Source organism: Ciona intestinalis, chromosome 11, assembly GCF_000224145.3.
Source record: "Ciona intestinalis chromosome 11, KH, whole genome shotgun sequence".
NCBI lineage: Eukaryota > Metazoa > Chordata > Ascidiacea > Phlebobranchia > Cionidae > Ciona > Ciona intestinalis.
In genome coordinates this window covers 908,231-928,912 of record NC_020176.2, presented here as the reverse complement: position 1 = coordinate 928,912, position 20,682 = coordinate 908,231, and the positions used below count along the sequence as shown (strand labels likewise).

The 20,682-nt window shown below is 34.5% G+C and overlaps 3 protein-coding genes and 2 non-coding genes across 7 annotated transcripts in view; 4 read left to right on the top strand and 1 right to left on the bottom strand.

Moving 5' to 3' along the window:
* LOC104266208 (E3 ubiquitin-protein ligase TRIM39-like) overlaps window positions 1-3,669 on the bottom strand; it is an 8,560-nt gene extending 4,891 nt beyond the window's left edge. Inside the window, exons 1-4 of the mRNA XM_026836847.1 lie at window positions 3,256-3,669; window positions 2,171-2,445; window positions 1,548-1,724; window positions 1,179-1,253 (exon numbers count right to left, since the gene is read on the bottom strand). Of these exons, the coding sequence (XP_026692648.1) occupies window positions 1,179-1,253; window positions 1,548-1,724; window positions 2,171-2,445; window positions 3,256-3,508 (780 nt within the window). The 5' untranslated portion in view covers window positions 3,509-3,669. The remainder of the gene's footprint in view (window positions 1-1,178; window positions 1,254-1,547; window positions 1,725-2,170; window positions 2,446-3,255) is intronic.
* Window positions 3,670-6,029: 2,360 nt separating this feature from the next.
* On the top strand, window positions 6,030-7,622 carry LOC100183235 (histone H3.3). Its single transcript, XM_026836848.1, has one exon. The coding sequence runs from the start codon at window positions 6,130-6,132 to the stop codon at window positions 6,658-6,660; it is 531 nt and encodes a 176-aa protein (XP_026692649.1). The 5' UTR covers window positions 6,030-6,129; the 3' UTR covers window positions 6,661-7,622.
* On the top strand, window positions 7,599-20,609 carry LOC100185595 (rab GTPase-binding effector protein 1). Of its 3 annotated transcripts, XM_018814046.2 has the most exons (20): window positions 7,599-7,749; window positions 8,440-8,586; window positions 9,637-9,773; window positions 10,455-10,521; window positions 10,941-11,119; window positions 11,457-11,594; window positions 11,782-11,856; window positions 12,497-12,620; window positions 13,416-13,570; window positions 14,608-14,693; window positions 15,150-15,313; window positions 15,704-15,798; window positions 16,439-16,573; window positions 17,014-17,229; window positions 17,758-17,895; window positions 18,166-18,291; window positions 18,749-18,874; window positions 19,208-19,312; window positions 19,381-19,497; window positions 19,737-20,609. In XM_018814046.2, the coding sequence occupies exons 1-20, from the start codon at window positions 7,722-7,724 to the stop codon at window positions 19,857-19,859; spliced, it is 2,481 nt and encodes an 826-aa protein (XP_018669591.1). In that variant the 5' UTR covers window positions 7,599-7,721; the 3' UTR covers window positions 19,860-20,609. The 3 variants fall into 3 exon arrangements, with proteins under 3 accessions (XP_018669591.1, XP_026692647.1, XP_009860119.1); XM_026836846.1 differs by lacking the exon at window positions 11,782-11,856; XM_009861817.3 differs by lacking the exons at window positions 11,782-11,856; window positions 12,497-12,620; window positions 13,416-13,570.
* On the top strand, window positions 9,813-9,878 carry mir4096 (microRNA 4096). The gene has a single exon (NR_034491.1). It is a non-coding gene; the product is annotated as a microRNA 4096 (primary transcript).
* mir4202 (microRNA 4202) lies at window positions 11,671-11,761 on the top strand. Its single transcript, NR_034598.1, has one exon. It is a non-coding gene; the product is annotated as a microRNA 4202 (primary transcript).
* Window positions 20,610-20,682: the final 73 nt, after the last annotated feature.

The window sequence follows — 20,682 nt, the reverse complement described above, 5'->3', positions numbered from 1 at the left end:
AATGTTCTTTGTTTACCACCAAATATGGTCCAGAAAATAGAATAAAAGTGTCCCATCCAATCCCACCTTATTATATGTTAGTCTTTATATTTTAAACACGTGTAATTTGATTTCTGTTCATATTAAACGGCCCCTTTTATATATCTTGTTTTCCCTTTTACACTGCTGTGCTCCGAACTTGGGTACTCAAGCAACTTGTCGCAAATATGCAAGCTGTGTAACTTTGCTCACGATTTAGTAACGTTGAAGTTGTTCTAGAGGATCGGGGGTTTAACACTCACGACGTATTTAACGATGATCAAGTGGATCGGGGCTTACGAATGACTGCTTCAAGTCGTTTTCACTATAATACAGCTATCGTATTGAAAATGTGACGTATAGCGTACTTTCTATAACCTTTAATTGTTCGACAGTGCCTCACCTATTTTGTTATATACGGGAGGTGTTTAAAGGGTATTAGGCGAACAGTATTATACATTTTTTAAACTGGACAATTTAACTTTTGTATGCTGGTAGTGTGGGGGAAGATGGGACACCATTTTATTCTATTTTCTTATCCTATTTGGTGGAAAACAAAGAATATTCAAAGAATTATAATACCGTATTCTCGCGACTCCCACAGGCCATTGTTAATTGTTTAAAAGACGATCAAGATATTTAAATATTATGTGCTAAAGATCTTTCGTCTTCTTCCACCCTACTATACTACCTGATTTGTTTACTTAGCTTGGTCTACAACTCTACGGGTAGGCTAATGTAAAAACTTTCGTATACGAAAAAACGAGTTATCTTGTGTATACAAATATAGTGTGTTTCAGTTACGAGAGTACTTCATTGCGACAAGCTACAGCACTCGTCTTGTTCGACTCTTCACTCGAAAAGTTTTAATGAACGTCTATTGTAAAGCTAAGCGTGGCTAGCGTAGTCCGATTGTTTGTTTACGAGTTTTAGAGAGTGATTTTCACGTCTTAAAAACACCTATCAAAGATTGCGACTGTATAGTAGTTTGTCAAGTACCAAGATACGATCAATCCCGCAAAGTGGTAAAATTCAGAGTGCAATCTTTTTCTTCTACTACTGTAGGCGATAAGCTTGTATTTGTGCGGTAATTTGAAGTTATAGACCAAACTGTAATCCAATTGTATAAATTTATAGATAATTAAGACCATATATCCAACCTCCGCAGTTTTTCGCTTCGTCCTCATTTGTGAAATGACGTTTTCGATTCTTCGTTTACGTTCGGCAAGATTAACCTGGAAATAATATTGCTTATATTTCATTAAACTTAAAATAATAGGAATAAGGTATAGAATTGAATATGTCCAAATACTTACACCAAGATGTATGGCTATAATACTTCAGCATATTATAATGTAGTTATACTAGGCTCAGTGCTTGCGCAAACATAAATATAAAGGTTGGGGTAAAAGGTTCATGTTTTCATTCTCATTTACCTCCATGCGCCAACGTGCCCATCTTACCCCATAGCAGTACTGTACTCGAAAATGAATCTAACGTTTTTTGAAGATTATGTTTTTGCCACTTACACGAACTCTTTCCGCAGCAGCAGGAATGGGCGTCACAGTGTGGTCCTTATGACGTTCGAATGCGCATTTATAACACACAGATTGTGAGCATGCGTCACAGTAAAGGACAGCTTCTAACGTTTCTTTTTGTTCGTCGTGATTTGGACAAACCGACTTCATAAAGTTGGGAGGATTTTTCTGTTGTAAAAAATTACCGAATCGGTAGAAATATGGGGTAATTGGTCAACTCACTCCGAAAGCCTAGTTCTAGCCTTACTCATAGGACCTCATCCATATGGAATAGCATAGAAATAAAGGCGATTTAGTGTTGATTGTAAAATATTATAAAATGAATTCTTCGACGAATTTATGTTTCATGGTGTAAATTTTTATGAGCGGCCGCCAGTCCAATTAAAAACATAATTTGGCTATTTTAAAAAGTGAGAAAATTTAAATAGAAAACAACGAAATTCAAATAAATTATTCACCGATGAAGTTACTCGTAAGCGGCACAAGCTGTATGTAACAGAAGACCCGTGTTATAAAAAGTGTCGTTGCCCCACACCACGAGAGTGCAAATAAGTTACATTCAATCATCATTCATTCGTTATGAAATGTTTACACTCAATCCTTCTTCAACTAACCTGTTTTGGTTCACGATTATCTTTAGTTTTCCAATTCCGCAAATTTCCATTCTTTTTCACCCCATCCAGTGCCAATGGCGGGACTTGAACCTCATCTCCCTTGTCTTCAGATAAAACTTCCATCCTTCCCCCGAAAAAGTTTCGCTGATTTCGACGTAATCCACTCACGTCGTTAAGTTTAGTAGGCAGTGTGTAGCTTTTCTCAAGCCCGCTTGATTTTGTATTGAATTTGCTTTCAGTGTCCAGTGACTTGGAATTGCTGTTGTTTTCTTTGTCTAATTGATGAAATAACAGGCAAAGTTACTTTTCATATAATTTTAAAACTACCTTGTCTCGTAAAGTATAGTAGGGTGGGGAAAGATGGAACACCTCAAGCACCAAATATCTAAATATAAAAACGGTTTTGTATTTATTTGATTGTTTTTTGATTGCGACCAAATGGAACGATAAAATAGAATGAAGAAAGGTGTCTTCCCCCACCCATCTTGCCCCACCCTATACTATATACTGAGTTTGCTCTTCAGTAAGGCGATAAACGAAAGTTTTATTGCACCAATGCTTGCTTGGCATGCCATTTGGCGCTAGGCTGTTCAAAGTAATTAACGGCTGTAGAATAAACCATATTTTATCTTTGTTTACACTACACCATAGCAGCCTTTAAAAACTATACTATGCTTGGTAGCATCAGAAGCAGAATATTCCTAATTTCCTATAACGCCTAATACTTGCTGTGTAAATCATAACACTGCTATATAGAGTGCTACTACACATGTGCTTGTACATGTGAAGTGATGATTATCAAGTTCAATCAATAACTTTGCGGTTTTAGTAATTGTTCCAATGTTTCCGATGCTATATGGCTTAATAAGTAGTGGGAGTGTACTTTAACGTGTTTAAACGACTCGTTTTGTTTCTATTTCTTTTTAACTATTTTAATTTTCCATTCTAAAGTAAGTATTTATCTACATATATCTTTACAGTGAACACATATGGTTAGATTCTTTAAGATAACAGGTTCTGCACTTCACATACATATAGCCTATATGTTGTGTTAGGTTTTAAACCTAAACAATTCAAATTCTTACTTTTCTCAAATCTTGAAGTTTGTTTATCTCTTGCAGTGTTTCCAGATTGTTCATTCCCAACTTTGGAAACACTTTTCCTCTTCCCGCAAGTACACAGACAGTTCAGGTCGTCTTTCCAACTATGTGGCTTGCTCGTATCCGACTCTGTCCCTGCTTGCTTATCAATCGTCGTATTCACAGCAGTACAGTCGCCGTTTCGTCTTTCAGTGCAGCCCGGGCACTTATTCAAGCTCCCTGGTTCGCTTCCCTCCATCGAGGGCGTTACGTTGTTCTTAAGTACCAAGTTGACATCGAATTGGGGTGATGACGTCACACAGTAATACGTAACAGATAAAACACTTGAGTTCTCAGAAGACGTTTCTCACACGATCAAAGTTTTAGAAACAAAGCTGGTACATATATACGTCATTTCATCCATGTCTGACAATACCAACATGTAATAAGCATTACAGAAACATTTCAGTAAAATTTTAACAAAAATATTTATTTTAAATAGGTATTTAGTCGAACATTAAAATTCATATTTTAGAAAACTAGCATTTAGATTTAGATTCTGTTTTATGCCTAACTGTCAATCAATATGTTCGCTTTGCTCATTCCGGCGCTTTAAAACTAAATAGAGATTAATACATACATGCATTTCTGCTTCCCTGAGAACATTTTTAAACGTCGTACATATATCTACTATATACGGTATCGTATACAAATACATTACCATTCGTAACTTTAATTTTTAATTCTTGTAACGCAAATATAAAACATACAGCGGGTTTTTAACATCCTGTTTACAACTCACTGAGTAATATTGTCATAACTTATAAATTATTGTTATATAGACTTAACCAAAAACAGCATTTGCCGTCTTTATAACAACATTCAAGTTTTCCTTGACTTTCTTGCAAATATAAGAGTAAAATTCTCATAGCCTTAATTACTCGAGTCGTCTACAAGAACATGTATCGTTCAAACAGCGTGCTGGTACTTGGTGCTTGAATAGCGACGAAAGCGCAATAATTCCACTTTCCCCTCTCCATGGTGGAATGCGGGCAACAATAGCTGGTCACCAAACCGCTTCTTCAGTGCTTGGGCGACTCAAGTAGTTGCTTATAAAGCGGTCCCTGCCTCTGTAGCCTAGTAACCAATCGATCGATGACGATCGCAGGAGAAGAGATAACGTGGGATGCCTGATGTCTCAATCTTTGATGCCCTGAAGAAAGAAATACTTTTTCCCTTCAGGTTGGCTCGTTTTGCTCTGAGGTCCGGCGTAGTACACTGTGATTTGTGTTACGAAGAAATAATGATTCATTGTAAAACAAGCTATTCAAGAGTATTACTCTTTACGCATAAAGTGAAGACGGTCGAGGCTCGTCGCTGCTGGAGCGCGGGCGTATGTATGTGTACGTGGGCAAGACACTTACCGACAATTGCTCCAATTGCTGTTTTTCTGCCATACCTTAATTGTTAGTTTGTTGGTACAACGAACGAATATAATTAACTCGAGAATGGTCATTTTGACATCGTTTAGTTGGTATTACGGTAGTAATGCCACTAGCCTCTTTTTACAGGGTACCGATGGTAATCTAGAGCTGCTTTGTTGGTTATTTCTTTAAGTTTGATTTCATTAAACTTTGTAAAACGTGACGGTAAAAGGAACAATTCAACCTTAATTGTGATAATTGTAGTGCGTTTTTATTAACTACAGCTGTAGGACTACTCTTCTGTTAATTTTTATGATATTTTATATCAGAAATACCGTAAGTATGGATAAATTCCTACCAATAAAATACACCAATACAGCGCCCCACCAGTCCCCGCCTTCTATACCAATAAATACTTGGTCCCATCTGTTTTAGTCAGTGATTTCCGCCTTTTTCTTTTATTAAGTTATGAAGATTTCTCTCGTTTAGTTTATAAAAAGCTGCATGCATTTAAAACATTTTAAATTTTTTCAACGTGAATCACAGCTTGTCGCTTCAAATAAGAATGTCCACTTTTAATTACGTTGTTTCGGTTGCGTTTTACAAATAGTTTCAATCTTCAGTTATTAGCAGTTTGCGTTTGCGGAACTATAAACATCACGTGATTTGCCATTGTCATTTGATAACAATATTGTGACGTCAATACTATTTTGAATTTCACAAAACGCTAGAATTCATGTAGGCTGTAGTCATCTATTATATATGTAGGTTCTACTCTGTATCGTTGGGGAAAGCCAAGCATTTAATTTTGGAGTTCCAGGAATAAACATTTTGCTCGCGTATACCAGCAGTATAGTGTATCAAGTTAGTTTACCTAGAAAATAAAATATATGTTTTGTACTTTTGTCCATTTTGGTTTAAAACAATGAAACCAACTTATTCGTTTGTTGTAGTTGTAGGATTGCAACATGTGTTATTAAACTCAGTTTTACTACGAACGCTACACCAATGCGTCATCGCCCGTGCCTTCTTCTTTTATTTTTTGTTTTATTATGACGTCAAATTACTCGTTGTTGCGTAACAATAAGAAAAAGGATCGGGTTATCTTGTCCATTGTCCAGCCACAGAAGCGACAAAAGATAAAACGTTTGTTATTTGGAGCCATTTTGTTTAATATAAACAACGTTATTTGTGTGTAATCACTGCTGATTTGATAATATCAGTTACAAAGCTCAAGTTAGTCTTAGGATCGAATGGACGATAATTTTTATGTTGCGAAAAAGTAGATTTATTTTAACTAGTTGTATATATATTTAAAGGGAAGTTGTACAGTTTAGCTTGTTTAGTCCTTAAGTCTACTAGTTATTATGTTTTGTATTCACAACTAATTGTTACTATTGTAAGATTATGCATTAATTCTGTTAATGTAAACAATATAAGATATATATAGCAGAAAATGGTTTTGTTTGTGGCATTAGTTTTCATACTTCTAGTTTACTTATTTTTTATCAATATCTTCTGGTTTAGGTATTTAGTTAAAGTATATAATTATTTAAGACTTTTGAGGAAACTTAAGATGGCACGTACCAAGCAAACCGCTCGTAAATCTACTGGAGGAAAAGCTCCTCGTAAACAGCTCGCTACCAAGGCAGCGAGAAAGAGTGCTCCCTCTACTGGTGGAGTGAAGAAGCCACATCGCTACCGACCCGGTACTGTCGCTCTTCGTGAAATTCGACGATACCAGAAGTCGACTGAGTTGCTCATACGAAAACTTCCATTCCAACGTCTTGTTCGTGAGATTGCTCAAGACTTCAAGACCGATCTTCGCTTTCAGAGCGCTGCTATTGGTGCCCTTCAAGAAGCAAGTGAAGCTTATCTGGTCGGCCTCTTCGAGGACACAAACCTTTGTGCCATCCACGCTAAGAGGGTCACCATCATGCCCAAGGATATACAGCTCGCTCGTCGTATTCGAGCCGAACGTGCTTAAACTGGTGGCGCAGCTTTGCTGAATGCTGAGGACACATTGTATATATCTTATCCCCATAAACACTTGATTGTCTAGCACCGTAGTTGGATGTTTTTTATATGAGCCTGATAATATGTTTTACCAACATAATTCCTGAACGTAATACTAGCAACCACTTCGACAGTAACTCAAATTCACTCGACCACAAAATAAGATGTTTTAAAACTAAGTTTTCAATTTTTTTTCAATGAATAAATATTACCTCGCTTAAATGATAATTTTGTAACAATGTAAAAGTCCGGATTAAACCCAAACCAACCAAGGTTCAATAATATTGTGTTTTGTTTAATTTTGTGTTTTACATTTATTAACCTTGATTTCCAGCTTAACGTTTGACTTTGTATTATTTTCATGGGGGAGTAAAGAAATCCCAAGTGTTTAATATTAAAAGCATTTTAAATTAACATTAGTGGTAATACTCAGTTAAAAATTAATTTTGTTGGAACAGTCTGTTTTATTAATGTTCGCCCAAATAATTATAATAACTAGAATTTTTATCTAAATATTAAACAGCGGACCATCATTTTTTAAATTTGATTAATTTTGAATGTGTATAGTCAGCTGCCAGTAATTTTTATCTTCTGTGTTTCTGATTTGTGTCTAATGTCTACTTTTAAACAGGCAGTCTTTCACTTGTAAACAGCTTTTTTAAGACAGAATTTGCTTAAATTTATTAATTGACAATTTTACATTACTGGTTTCTTTTGTTAACACTGTTAATTAAAATAGTTGTCTACATAAAAACTTTAATTTCTAAAATTTTTGCAAACAAAAAATTGTTTTGTGTTTAAAATTAAAATAAAAAATTGTTGGGTATAATTCATTTTAATAATTCAAAAATTTCAATACGTAATTGTCACATTTGTTTTGAAGTGCATGTTAATGTTGTACATATTCGTAGAAGTAAAACTACAACTAGGAAAGCCATGCTGCAACTATATAAGTTATTGTGTAAGTGTGGGATTTAAACACTGGATATGCTTGCCCCGTAATTACTTAAGAAAACTGAGGTTAGAGGCAAAATGGATGAGCCTGGACCTTCAAACCACTGTAAGTTATCCAATTTGTTATAACATTAGCTTATTAGGTCAGTTTTATACATACACAGTGGTAAGAGTTCGATTACTAACTGCAAGATACTGGGTTCTAAGTTTTTAAATGTTGAATTTGTTCTAGGGCAAGGTTCTAGGGCAAGACACCTAATGGTAATTGCTCCAAGCCACTGGTCATGTCTGTATAATTTGAAAGTCCAGGAAACTATAGAGCACATCTGAACCCTATAAAACTAATGTTCCATTTCTGCGGAAAGAAACATGCCATTGGTTTGTAGAAAAGATAATTACCACCAAAGAAGTAAACAAATCAGTCAGTTTAGCGTTATAAATGGCTTGTGTTCGATTTTACGTGCTTAAATAGTCATGCGAAGGACACGGATGGTAGTTGCATCTAGCCTTGAACCCGTGTCCTTTAGTTATGATGCAAGCCCTCTAACCACTGTGGCATAGAGTTTGTAACATACAGAAAAAACATCAAACAAATTATAAACTGTAATGTTGCTGATTTTATAGTTGTTGCTTCACAAAATAGTGTTCTTTATCTTTTTCCATGATTTTTAACACACTTATACCATGTTTTAATTAAACTAAGATTTCGTATAACACCAAATTCCATAATGGCCGGTGGGCGGTGTTATTGTTATTTGAAATATCAAATATAAATCATTGTTTTTGCCATTACCAGCTTCTTTGTTGGAAGACACCTCAATAGAGATGCAATTAATGGAGGCACAAGCTTGCATTGCAAGGATGAAACAAGAGAAAATACAATTAGAAACAGATTTTGAATTTAAACGAAGTAGAATAAAGGAACTTTACTTTGCAAAAGAGAGTAAGTGTTCTTATTTCTTAAGTGATTTGTGTAGGCTGCCCATTAACCCATAACGTGTTTTGTTAGCTGTAGTTTTTACTTTTCCAACCATCCAAGCAACAAGGAGTAGCCTACTTTAAGCTGTGCTATGTTGCGAGTGTGTAAATATCAAATCTTAATCCTTGTTTTAACAACTGATTGTAAACAGTAAGTAAACAAAATTAAGTTTCACAACATAATGAGCTTAACATTTTAAAGTTTAAAAACAAAACTATGTTGAAATTGTCAAATTAAAAAAAGCCCAAACATAATAACATATATAGTGTTATTACCAAGCTGATTTGACCATTGTTGTTGGCCAACATATACGATATCATTATACCTGGTAACTTGTAATGTATCTTACATGAGAAAGCGTTTCTCAAGTTATTTCTACTCCCGATCAATTTTTATTTTATATATATATATGTATATATATTTAGATGTTGTACCACTTAATCAAAAAGCACAATGCAATGCACAAAATCATTTTGTTTTAATTGTTAGGTTAGTAAACCTATAAAGTTGCTTCTCATATGAAAAACCTTCGTGTACCACAAGTGATATGCATACCATAGTTTTAGAAACCCCTCACAGAAATAACTTTCCTTTGCATTGTGTTTTGCAATTAGCTTGCAACCTAGATGTTCATAGTCTCATAGACAATACGTTTACACAGAATACAAATTGATTTTCATGCTGTAATATGAGCATTCTGGATTTGTGTAGCAATAAAATCAATATTAAGGGAATTATTTTGTTAAATAAAAGCCAATGTTAAAAATAGCTGCAGAATTTTGTCCAACAATAAATTAAAGTAAAACCAGGGAAAGCAAAAATTAACTAAAATATAGAAGATATATATATATATAAGTCAAATTGTTTTTATTTTATTGCTTTATTTGTAGTCAATTCTATATAAGCCAATCACATGATTTATGTGACGTATGGATTAACGACTATTTAATGTTATAACTTTAACTTCGTTAGCACGACTTTATTAATGTTTAATCTTTCTGTAAATCCATTCAGCCACCATAAGAGAACAGAATGCCAAGCTGTTTGAAGCCAGCAAACAAATAAGTGAACAGCAACAACAGTTTGAACTTTTGAAGGAAGAATCAGAGAATATTAAAATGATTGCATCAGTTTCTGAGAATACAAAACAGGTGGGATGTTGTGTGTGTGGGTTTGTACTATGTAGGTTGCACAATTTGCTAAATTGGCTGAAACTTTTGTATTGGTATGACAGTTTGCAATATAGCTATTTTGTGTATGTGTTTAAGTTGTACGCGGTATACCTATATGTGTCTGTCTATTAATAGCATCTTTAAAAGTTGGGTTGTTTTTATGTAGATAATATGCTTTCTTTTAATTTGATTAAATTGTTGATTTTACAGAGCTGTTTTTTAGTGTCTTATATTTGACAAGATGACAAGCTGTAGTTATATCTGAACTGCGCATGGGTGCCTAACAGGCAGGCCTGGAATTTTCTGCATAGCATTATTTAGTAAAATTATAACCAATACGTTAGATTTGCTTTGTTACATAACTGTTTGGCTTATACTCTGTTACTTCTACTACCAGTCATAATGAAAATATTCTTTTAGCCAAACAATCTTTCAAAGGGTTCATCTGGTATAAAAAAACATAAAGTTTTTCCGATATATTATCTGCTTTCAGGCAAAACTTAAAGTCTGACAAAACCCCAGGAATACACTACGTTTTTTTCATACCAAATGAGCCTTTGAAAGATTGTTTGGCTTAGTGTTGGTAATTCCTATTATTAATAGTTTTCTATTCCCATACAAATAAATTTGTTAATATTTAAATCCTCCGATACTGATTAGGAAGCAGTGGAAGAATTGAACAAACATCATTTACAAGAAATAGAATCGCTTCGTTGTGTTTTACAAGGTAAGAAGCATGTTGTTCTGCTTAAGACCTGCATCCAAACATTAGTTATATAATTAAATCTGAGAGTTTGCCAGCAAGCTTGGATTACATTTTTGTTGATCTGTTTCTTTCTAAATGATAAACAACCAAAAAAAATTAAAAAATGTGTCATGACCACAATTTTCGGCCCCTAGATTTTTTCATAAAATAAAAAATGTCACAGACTTATTTTATGTTTAGTGGTTACATATCAGCATAATGCTGGGAGGCGGGATTGGTTGGGGGCACATTCATATGAAACAAGTTTGACTTATTGGTTGTTAATTTGTACTGCTAAATGCACTGAGGAAATTCCAGGGTAGGCCTGCCTAACCTACCAGCCCAGGTTTGGCACCTGTGTTCATCAGATTATATAATGCTCCTGCTTGTTTTCCTCCCAGATTCAATGGAGGAGCAGAGAGTAGATCTTCTTCGTCAGTTTGAGCAGGAGAGGAGGAGATGGGAGGATGAAAGATCAAGGATCGAACGTGAGCGAGATGATGCGGTTGCTGGGAGCATGAAGAGGGAAGATGATGAACAAGATATGGAGGATCAGGAGCTGGAAGCGAGCATGATGAAGGTGGGGTCATCATTTATGGATTATATGTGGTTGAGGATGTTGTTAAGGAATTGGGATGAGTTTGGCTCATTACCCCAAAACCAAGGCCACTTATACGTCTTTCATGCGACCTGTGTCATATTTGCGTCATTGGCACCAAACTTGGGGTGGTAGGGTAGGTTGGGCTCATTACAACCATCAAGTTAGTCTTGTTTAGCAAGAATACGTGTCTAACTAGACATGATGCACCTGTGTTTTAAAAGTTTGCCACTTAGGATTTGTGAATGTTTGGAGGCGTACCCACGTAGTCTTAATGGAATTTCTTTCGATTTATAAGTTTATGTATTTGATACCACAGGCACAAGAAGAAGCAGAGAAACTGAAGTCTGTAGTTTTACCGCTAGAAAAAGAAATTAAAGATTTAAAATCAAAACTTGTAGAAATGGAAGAAAGATTAAGACAATTTCAAAATGCAGAAAAGGATTCAAAACCAAAGGTTTATTTAAATAAATTTTACTTGTTGTTTTTTTTTATTTTTGCATGAACAGTGTCGTAGCTTACTGCATGTATGTTGTGTGTTTCATTTCGTTGCTTAATTAGTTGCAAAATAATCATTAGTTTTGTATCATCCTTGTTGTAGCAGCTTTTTGCTGAAATTTTACATTTTCGTTTTTCCACTGAAGCGGCGTTTGGAGAAAAGTTACAGCGACGCAGGTATGCGTCGGAATTCTTTGTTTGAATTCAACCTCTTTGAAAAAGTGAGTAACCAACAAAGTATGGACGTTCATTTTTTGTCACTATAAAATCCAATTTGGGATAATTACAGTTTGTTTTCTTTTTTTCAGAATTTATCCACGAGTAGTTTGTAGTTTTTTGTTAAAGAATTTGTGACGATTTGTAATAGAAAAATAGATAATGCTTGGGTTTGGAATAACAATGTAGTTTTAGAATATATATCAATATCAATAGCAAGTAGCAACAAGTAGAAACATTCTTTAAATATAATATGTTCCAGCTGTCCTTTTTAAAGTTTATTTTTAAAATTAATTTATTATAAAAAGAATAATCTGCTTAAAAGTTTACTTATGTAAATTAATCCTCTTATTTAATCATAGGATCTTTAGCAGTTTCACAGACTTTAAGGTTAACTTTAAACAGCCCAACCATACACAGTAATTGATATGTTATAAATATCAGTTTTTTATTACAATCGTTGTTATACAGTAGCCCAGCCAAAAAAATAAAGGAGTGGTTTCAATTTTTCCTACCTTTATTTTTGTTAAGTGGTGTAAGCAAGGGGGTTTCGAGGGTTGCCACCCCTCGCCTACACCACTGGTATTAGATATTATGTTTCTTCCCCAACATGAATATGGGTGAAATTATTGTGGTTTGTTGAAGGAATCGAGCCAAGATGCCGAAAAAGTTTCCTTGAATGAACTTGAGGAATATGTAGAAGTGGTAAACTCACAACGGTTGGTGTTGCAGCAGGAAAACGAGGTTTTAAAGCAAGAGATGCACGAAAGTGAGTGGTTTATATGAATAAAAGTAACTTGTATCTTTTTTTAGGTAGAGTTGTTAAATTTAGAGGGAAAATGTAAGAAATAATAAATAGTTTAAACAGGACTTAATTTGTACTTTTTTTCTATTTGTTAATGTATGTTAATTTAAACTGGTCCTTATTTTTCGTGGTCCCAAGGGGTGCTTGTTTAAATAAATACCAACTATATTTCATTTGAATTGAAACACTGACAGGAAATAATAAAGTGAAGCTGTTTCAACAATATTAACATAACTTGTGTCTGTTTTTTGTGTTTCAATTGTTCAAGCATAGTGTAATGTTATTAAATGATTCTTGGTTAAGGGGTAAGAATTTCCCTAACTGTACATTCAAACCTACTCCACTGCCGTGTTGCAAAAATGTTCTTACTGATTTATAGGCAAGTTGCTACATGCCCTACTGTGTAAAGTTGTAAAACAATTTGATTGAAACCATAAACAAATTTAGAAGGTCCAAGTGTGGCATAAGTCTTAAACAGTGGTTCCCAACCTGAGGGTGTGACCAAAAAATGTTGCGAACCACTGGCCTAAAAGTTTGAGGTTTCTAAATTAATTAAATGAGTATATTTAAACCCCAAGCTCCGAGCACTTAGTTGTCATCCACCCAAAATTTACCTTGTTTGTAGATTTGTAAAAAAAGTAAATATAGGGCACTAAATAAAATGGTTTAGTAAATACAAAATACTACCCCATTTTTAGATTTGTCTGCACACCCAAAGTAAACAAATATTCGATTTAAACTTTTCCAAACACCCCACAGTGTGTCGATTGTTGGAGAATGAACAAAGTAAACACAAAGCAACGAAGAAAGATCTCACCGCAGTCAATCATCAACTTAATGAATACAAGAGCATTGTGTTGGTGGGAGAATGTGGGGTATTCCCCAAAACCAGTACCATACATGAGGAACCCCAGGTTTGAGTTGTTTGATAAATAAACCTAAATGTTACCCTGAATGGTCTAGCAAGTAAATTCCCAGGTTAATTTTACAAATGTCAAGTGTCTGTATGACATACATGGCAAAGTATCGCCTTTGTTTGCCATCTACCTTACCTGAAATTCCGTGGTAAATGTTACAAACATCAAGTGTTTATGTCTGTTTTGAGGCAATGTTGTGTTGCCATAGACCTTACCTATAATCTGTGTCTTGCTAAAATGCCCCAGTAAAATTATCCCATTAGCTGTAATAAATCAGTTGCTGTAGTGTTTAGGCTTATAAGCTACCAAACATTAGATCTTAAAGCCCATCGACTTTGCATTGGCTGTATTTTCCAGTGGTAAAGTCATAAAACTTGTATGGCCTACCTTAAAATGTAACAGACTATCTATTCTAACAGTAAATTACAAACGTGAATCTATGGGCTTGAATGTTTGGTCTGTTTTTATCACCACCATAAAATTGAAATGCAAACATTAAACATGCTGAAATACAATTTACTTTCCTGCTAGTTTAATATATTGACCATGATTCCAATATAACAATGATTAGTTTCCAGATAGGGGTGCCAGCAACAACAGCATTCTCTAACATATATCCAGCCTTACTAATGTAACTGAATTATTGATTTGAAGCTGAGCCTTCACGTGCATGCCACGAATGCATGTTGTGCACTGATTTCGAAACGCTGCAATTTCTGTTGTACATTAATACATTTCTTTTTAATTTCTTTTTTTTGCAATTTATTCAATCACACACGATTAAGATTAATTGCTATTATACTGCATTGTGATGTTAATAAAAAATTCATGAACGTTTAATTATTAATTTTAATATTAAATCTCATTAAAGAATTGCGCCAATTAGAGCATTTATTACTGTCTTTAATTAAAAGAAAATGTTCCTTGTATTTTTTAATCATTATTATAATATGCCATATGTGTTTTTGAACTAGCACCTTTTTCTTTGATATTAATGGATTACAATAACGTTATTTACTTGTTCTGTGTTTCAGTACGTAAACATCAACATAGGAGTTACTGAGGCCGATAACATTGCTTCAGATAATCTACAACATGTAGCAGCTGCTCTTGAGAATTGGTGAGTTAGCCTGGCATGCAACAATATATTTGGTAACAAAAATAAACAATTTGGAATAAGTTTTGTACTTGTAAAAAATCAGATACTCCTATTTACTTTTGCACAAGCTCCGTTGCGAAATAGTTAGTGTGACTACCTTTAGTCCAGAGTTTAGGGTTTAATGACGGACTACGTTACCATTGTGGGCATTTGTGTCCTTGTGCAAGACATGAAACTGACATGAAAAAGACATGAAACTTATACAAAAACAGAACAAAAGAATAAATTAATTAACCTTCAAACCTTAATAGTTGCCTCCCACACAAGACACAAATAATGCTAACATATTTACATATTTTACAACCCTTAAAATTAATTACTTTAAATATTTAATGTCCCTGAAAACTAATTCCTTTATTTTTACGCCCTTAAAATCAATAGCTTAATTTCATTTACCTTATTTTCACCCCAAAACAGTGAGCTGACAGAGCAAGATACTCCATCATCACAGCATGCTATGGTGGGGAAACCAGCCTCTATGTTACATGAGGTCATCGAACACGACACGATATCTATGTCTTCAACTTCTTCCACACCTGGTGCTACTTTATCCATTGTTGATGATACTTCTTGTAATAGAGGTAAGCTATTGCATAATTGGACACAATGTGTAGGAAACAGAACAAAGTGGTCACTAATTGATTGTCTAAACTATTAACTATAATTTACAAAAAAACACTCTTAAAAATATTACTCACAAAGTTATATAAGTAGTATACTCGCGAGCACGAGGTGTATGAAACAGAACACGTGTTTATAACGAGCCAGGCAAGGTGCATTTCAAGTCTTGACTAGCCAGGCAAGATGCATTTCAAGTCTTGAACAAATAGAACATTTCAATGTTTGTAACAATTTAACATAATCTAAAAATATGGTTCTTGATTTTATTTACATTATGCCTGGTAGCAGAAGTAGGACAATATGTGATTTTTTACATGCCTTTTAAACAAACATTTTAACAATCCACACAGTTAACTCTGCTCCTCAACTTAATCTGATTGGACGAGAATCCAAACCACTGAATGAATCAAACACTGTGGTCGACTGGACTGAACTACCATCACAGGTAGCATAGATGTTGTTTAAAGTTGCCTTTACTGACTAAATTTGACTATTAAAACATACATATAATGCGTAGTTGGTTAGCACGCCTGCCTCTAACCCAGGCATTATGTGTTATTGTCGCTGCTACCATTGTGGCCATATGTGTTCTTGGGCAGAAACTTGGCGTCAGTTTCTTCAACTGAGTGGTCATTAATGGGTTGTCCAAATTATTAGCCATACATAAAAAAATGAAAAAGTATCTACAAAGCAGATCAACTGGGTTAGAATGCTTATCGCTCATGTTATAACGACTGTCATTTTTCGGCCACTCGAGGAAAGAGCAAGTTCATTAATTTTTTAATAATTTTCAAAATTTTAATAGTTAATTCTTACCCCGTGGTATTCTATATGGGTGAGGTCATATTATGGTTAGGCCGGTTAATGGTTAGTGGATTAACGTCAAAGTTACCCTGTTACCTTACAAAGCTGCTAAATGGTATTGGTAATCAGATATAGTGTTACTGCCATATTTATTATACTTGCATTTTGGTGTTCCGGCAAACGCTAACCAAGTTGTAGGGTATACTAGTCACATTATAATAACGAGGTATAAAAAAATGTTTTCTCTTTTAAATTCTTGGTTAAACATAATTTTTCTCCAGACCTCAAGAAAAGCAAGCAAAGTTTCGGTGAATTTGTTTGAGGAAGAACCTTCGCCAGAACAACAGAAAGTAATCGACGACCAACATCGAATGTTACGAGTACAAGATAAGAAGATTAAACATTTAGAAGTGGAGGTCAGTTGTGTGTACTCTATTTCTATTTCATGTGGGTAAAGTCCTTGTCAAGGACCCGTGATTTAGGCAAGAATTGGTTCATTTGCCCCCAAACTCAGGAAGCTTATGCGTTTTATGTAGTTCGTTAGCTGGAACTTGGACGATTGTGTTTTAGTGGTTCTATAAAGTAGAGTCCACAAAAAAAAGTTAGTTTTAGTTTGATTTAGTATCATGTAACCATGGTCCAGCATTGGGTATTTAATTTAAACAGAGTTTTTGACACAGCTTTCGCTATTTAAAAAAAGGCAAGCAGAGCAAGAGTATATTTTATTCGCCACATTAGTCAATGAGGTTTCCTATCTTTGACAATTATGAGTGTATCTGCATTATAGCACTGTCACACACTATTTTACTAGAAAAAAATAAGCCAATGTTAACCCCTACCATAACTTATATTACAGTGCGAGGAACTTCGTGAGAAGATAACGATGTTAACGAAACAACGAGATAACGCGATCAAACTTCGGTTTGACCTCGAAGAGTCGGTAAAAAGTTCATCGGAAGAAGCGAGGAAGAAGATCCTCACTTTGTTCGTGAAGATTGAGAACTTGGAGCGAATGATGGAGGAGAACAAGACGTGGCAGAAGAGCAAAGAGACAGAGGATGATAAGAGATTGGTTGGTTGGGATGTTTTTATAAAATCTACCGAGATAATTAATCTTTCAGCGGCGCATCTGGTATAAAACATAGTGTATTTCCAACTTTTAGTCTGCCATTCGGCAAGACTTCATTTAAAATTCATCAAGATGCAGTTAAAAGATTATTTACATTATATGCCTGGTGGAATAACCGAATAAAATGTGGAGAAGTGTTTCCTCTCTGGATGTGATGAGATTTTAAGCTGTTAAAATGTAAGAACTTACAAGTTAAGGAGTGTACAAAGTTGTTAAATTATAAGTTTGTATATTTAGAATTGCTATACACTACTCTACTCTAGTTACTGGTATGGCTTGTACAGGAAAATTAGCTCATAAGTATTAGAACATTTTTTAAGTGATACCAAATTTAAAGTGAACTTAACATCATTAAATTGGTTTATTAATTACCACAAGCACTATCTGTGTTTTGAAGATTGCATTAGGTCAATGAAAACATGTTTTGTGTGTATACCAATACAAGGATAATTTATTTTGAAATATCACCAGACAAACTTAATGCGAGATCGCGACAGACTACGAGATGAGTCAGCAAAAGTGAAGCGGGAACATGACTGGACAAAAAGTTTGATGGAACGAAACAAAAGGGTTTTGAACAAAGATGCCACTCTCCCCTGCACTGTGGAAGTGAGGGGCTCATTGTGTCACAACTATTTATTATCAGTGTTTCTAAATGTATTTGAGCTGTGTTTCTCTGCATTTTCCATAGCATAACACTTTAGTGATTACCTTAATAGATTGTGTTTGTTTTCATTTGAATTAAGTTTTTATAAGTGCTTTTTACTTTTATTGATGTAATATATTTAAGCAATAAGCATATTACTTGAACTTCATGCTTTAACACTAGAAATCTCTGCAGTGATAAAACACCTTCAGTTAATCTTAATTTACCTGCAGGGCTTGAAAGAAACCTTGGAACGATATAGGGAAGCTCTCGTTACTTTCCAAGTTGAAAAATCTCTAATGGAATCAAAACTACAAAGTGAAATCAACTTTTTAAAAGAAACAATACAAGCAGAACAGGTGTGTAGATATTACTTAAATAAATAGTGTTCAATATATATCTTATGGTGAATGGGCCACTACTGCGTAAACTTTGCGCATTTTAAACATTAATTTAGTGACAACTTTTTATAAAATTTTATTTTAATGTAATAAGTGTATAAGTTCTAATATTCTGACACTTTATTTGTAATTTTTCCTCAAGTAGTTTTACCCAGAGGGGGAATTTTAAAGACTGTTTGTTTTGTTGCTACTTCTCTATGTTGTTTTAATTAATTTGACCTTTCTATTCGAAAAAATAAATAAAATTTATGCTATGTATATACAGTTAATCAAAATTAAAAAAATGTAAATTTTAATATTGCATGGCGTGGCAAAAACAGTCGTTATAACATGGGTGTTCTGTTTCATACACCTATTGGCCAAGGCCAAACACAACGCCCGTACATGTAGTAACGAGTGTATATGTTACATCCAGGTTGCAAAGGAACAACTTGAAGATTCTTTATCTTCTGATCTTGAAGAAGCAAAGCGAGAAATAACAAAGTTGCAATCAACCAACCAGAGGATGCTTAAAGATGTGATGGAGAAACAAGACTTGCAGGTTGGTTGTGTGGGGTGGTAAATATAAATGACTTATATAATGGTAAGTAACTGGTAACATTCGCATAAAAAAAGTTGTTATGTGGTAACCTGTATAAGATACATGAGGTGTATGAAACATAACATCCATGTTAACTTGTAACAACTATCATCGCCTTGCGAGGATAAATAATCGTCATTCGTTTATTTATTCATTCATGCTAATGTTACTGCAATGTTTTTTTCGACTCCTGTAATTTTTCTTTGAAACAAATTTATTTTATGTAGCATAATTTTGCTTGAGATTCGACAGCCCAAAAGTTACTTTCATTCACTGAGTTCTGCATTTTTTTAGAACCAGATAGAGAAAGACCAGTTATCCATTGCGTCAATACGTTCGAAATCAAAGGAAATTATTCAAGGTTTGAGGGAAAAACTGATGTCTGAGGTTTCTACAAAGGTAAAGGTTTATTCTGAAACATTTCTGTGCTTGTGCCGCGCTTTGCATGTATTTTAATTTGCCACCAGGAGCAACTAGAAGGGGAACTGTCAGTAACAAAGAACCAGGTTAGATCTCTACAAGAATCTCTTGAGACAAGCGAGCAAGTTCAGCGGGATTTTGTCCGTTTGTCTCAATCTTTACAGGTAGCGAGTTGATAAGTGTCCACATTAATTTGCTTTTCTTTCTTTTCTTCAGTTTTAATACAAACAGATTTATTATTACACTGGCTGTCATGTTGTAAAATAAAATCAATGTTTGTGTGCCTTAATTTCTTCACAAAGCGCCAATTATTATTTCTGCTTTAATTTGTTGTGGTTAAAAAACTTCTTTTATCAGTCAGTCAGTTTTCGCTCTATTTATGTATTTTTTTTGCAAAATTTAGATGAAACTTGAAGAAGTTCGGCAAAAAGAGGAAGAAAAAAGTGAAAAGCCAAGTGAGGTAGACACGGATCCATCTGGAACTTCTTTTCATATTTCTTCGAAACCTACAGACACTCTAAGGTAGTTAGACAGACGTGGGCATGAGGTCAATTCAAATCCAAGCGCTGGTGATGGTATTAAGGTCATGGTGAATTCTCTTATGTTGTCTGTAATATACAGCCAAGCTGTTGGTTTCATATGGTACTGGTTATAACTCGCACATAAGGGCCTAACAGACGTTGTTTGGTACACAATGCCCATGACTAAAACTTCCGTCCTACCTCTTAAGTTATAAAGGAAAGATTTTACAAACTAGTCGCAAAACCTGTCTAAAGTTGGATAAACCAGTTTATAAACCTTCACAAATTACAATAATGCAAAGATATTTCACACAATGAAGTTATTGATATGAACTTTTAAATGCGGAGACGAAATATCGCATGAGTTCCAAAAGTGCAATATAAATGCGCAAGATTTTAGTTGATGTAGAACTATCCTTATGCTATTTGTGCGATGTCAAAATGTCCTTTATTAACCAGTGTTTGTGCTCACATATGCGTTTGTATCGCGCGGCGCCGTCTCATGCCCAAACACCGCACGTCTCGAATTTTTCCACTGTGACCATACTGTACACAAGACCCCACAAACTGGAGAATATTTCCCTCAAAAGTATCGTGGGTGCAAAATATTTAACTCATTCAGCGCTCTTCAAATCATATCAAAACCTCAAACCTGGTTTAATGAATTGCTGTTACCTGAGATAAAGAAACATGGACTGAGCTCTTGCTTAACTTACTAAAGTACATCAGCCTATTAATACATGCACTAACGTTTACAGTTTGTCATATTATTTGTAGAATATCTTCAGATTTAAGTCAAAAAGATGAATTCTTTAAGACAAAAAGTTG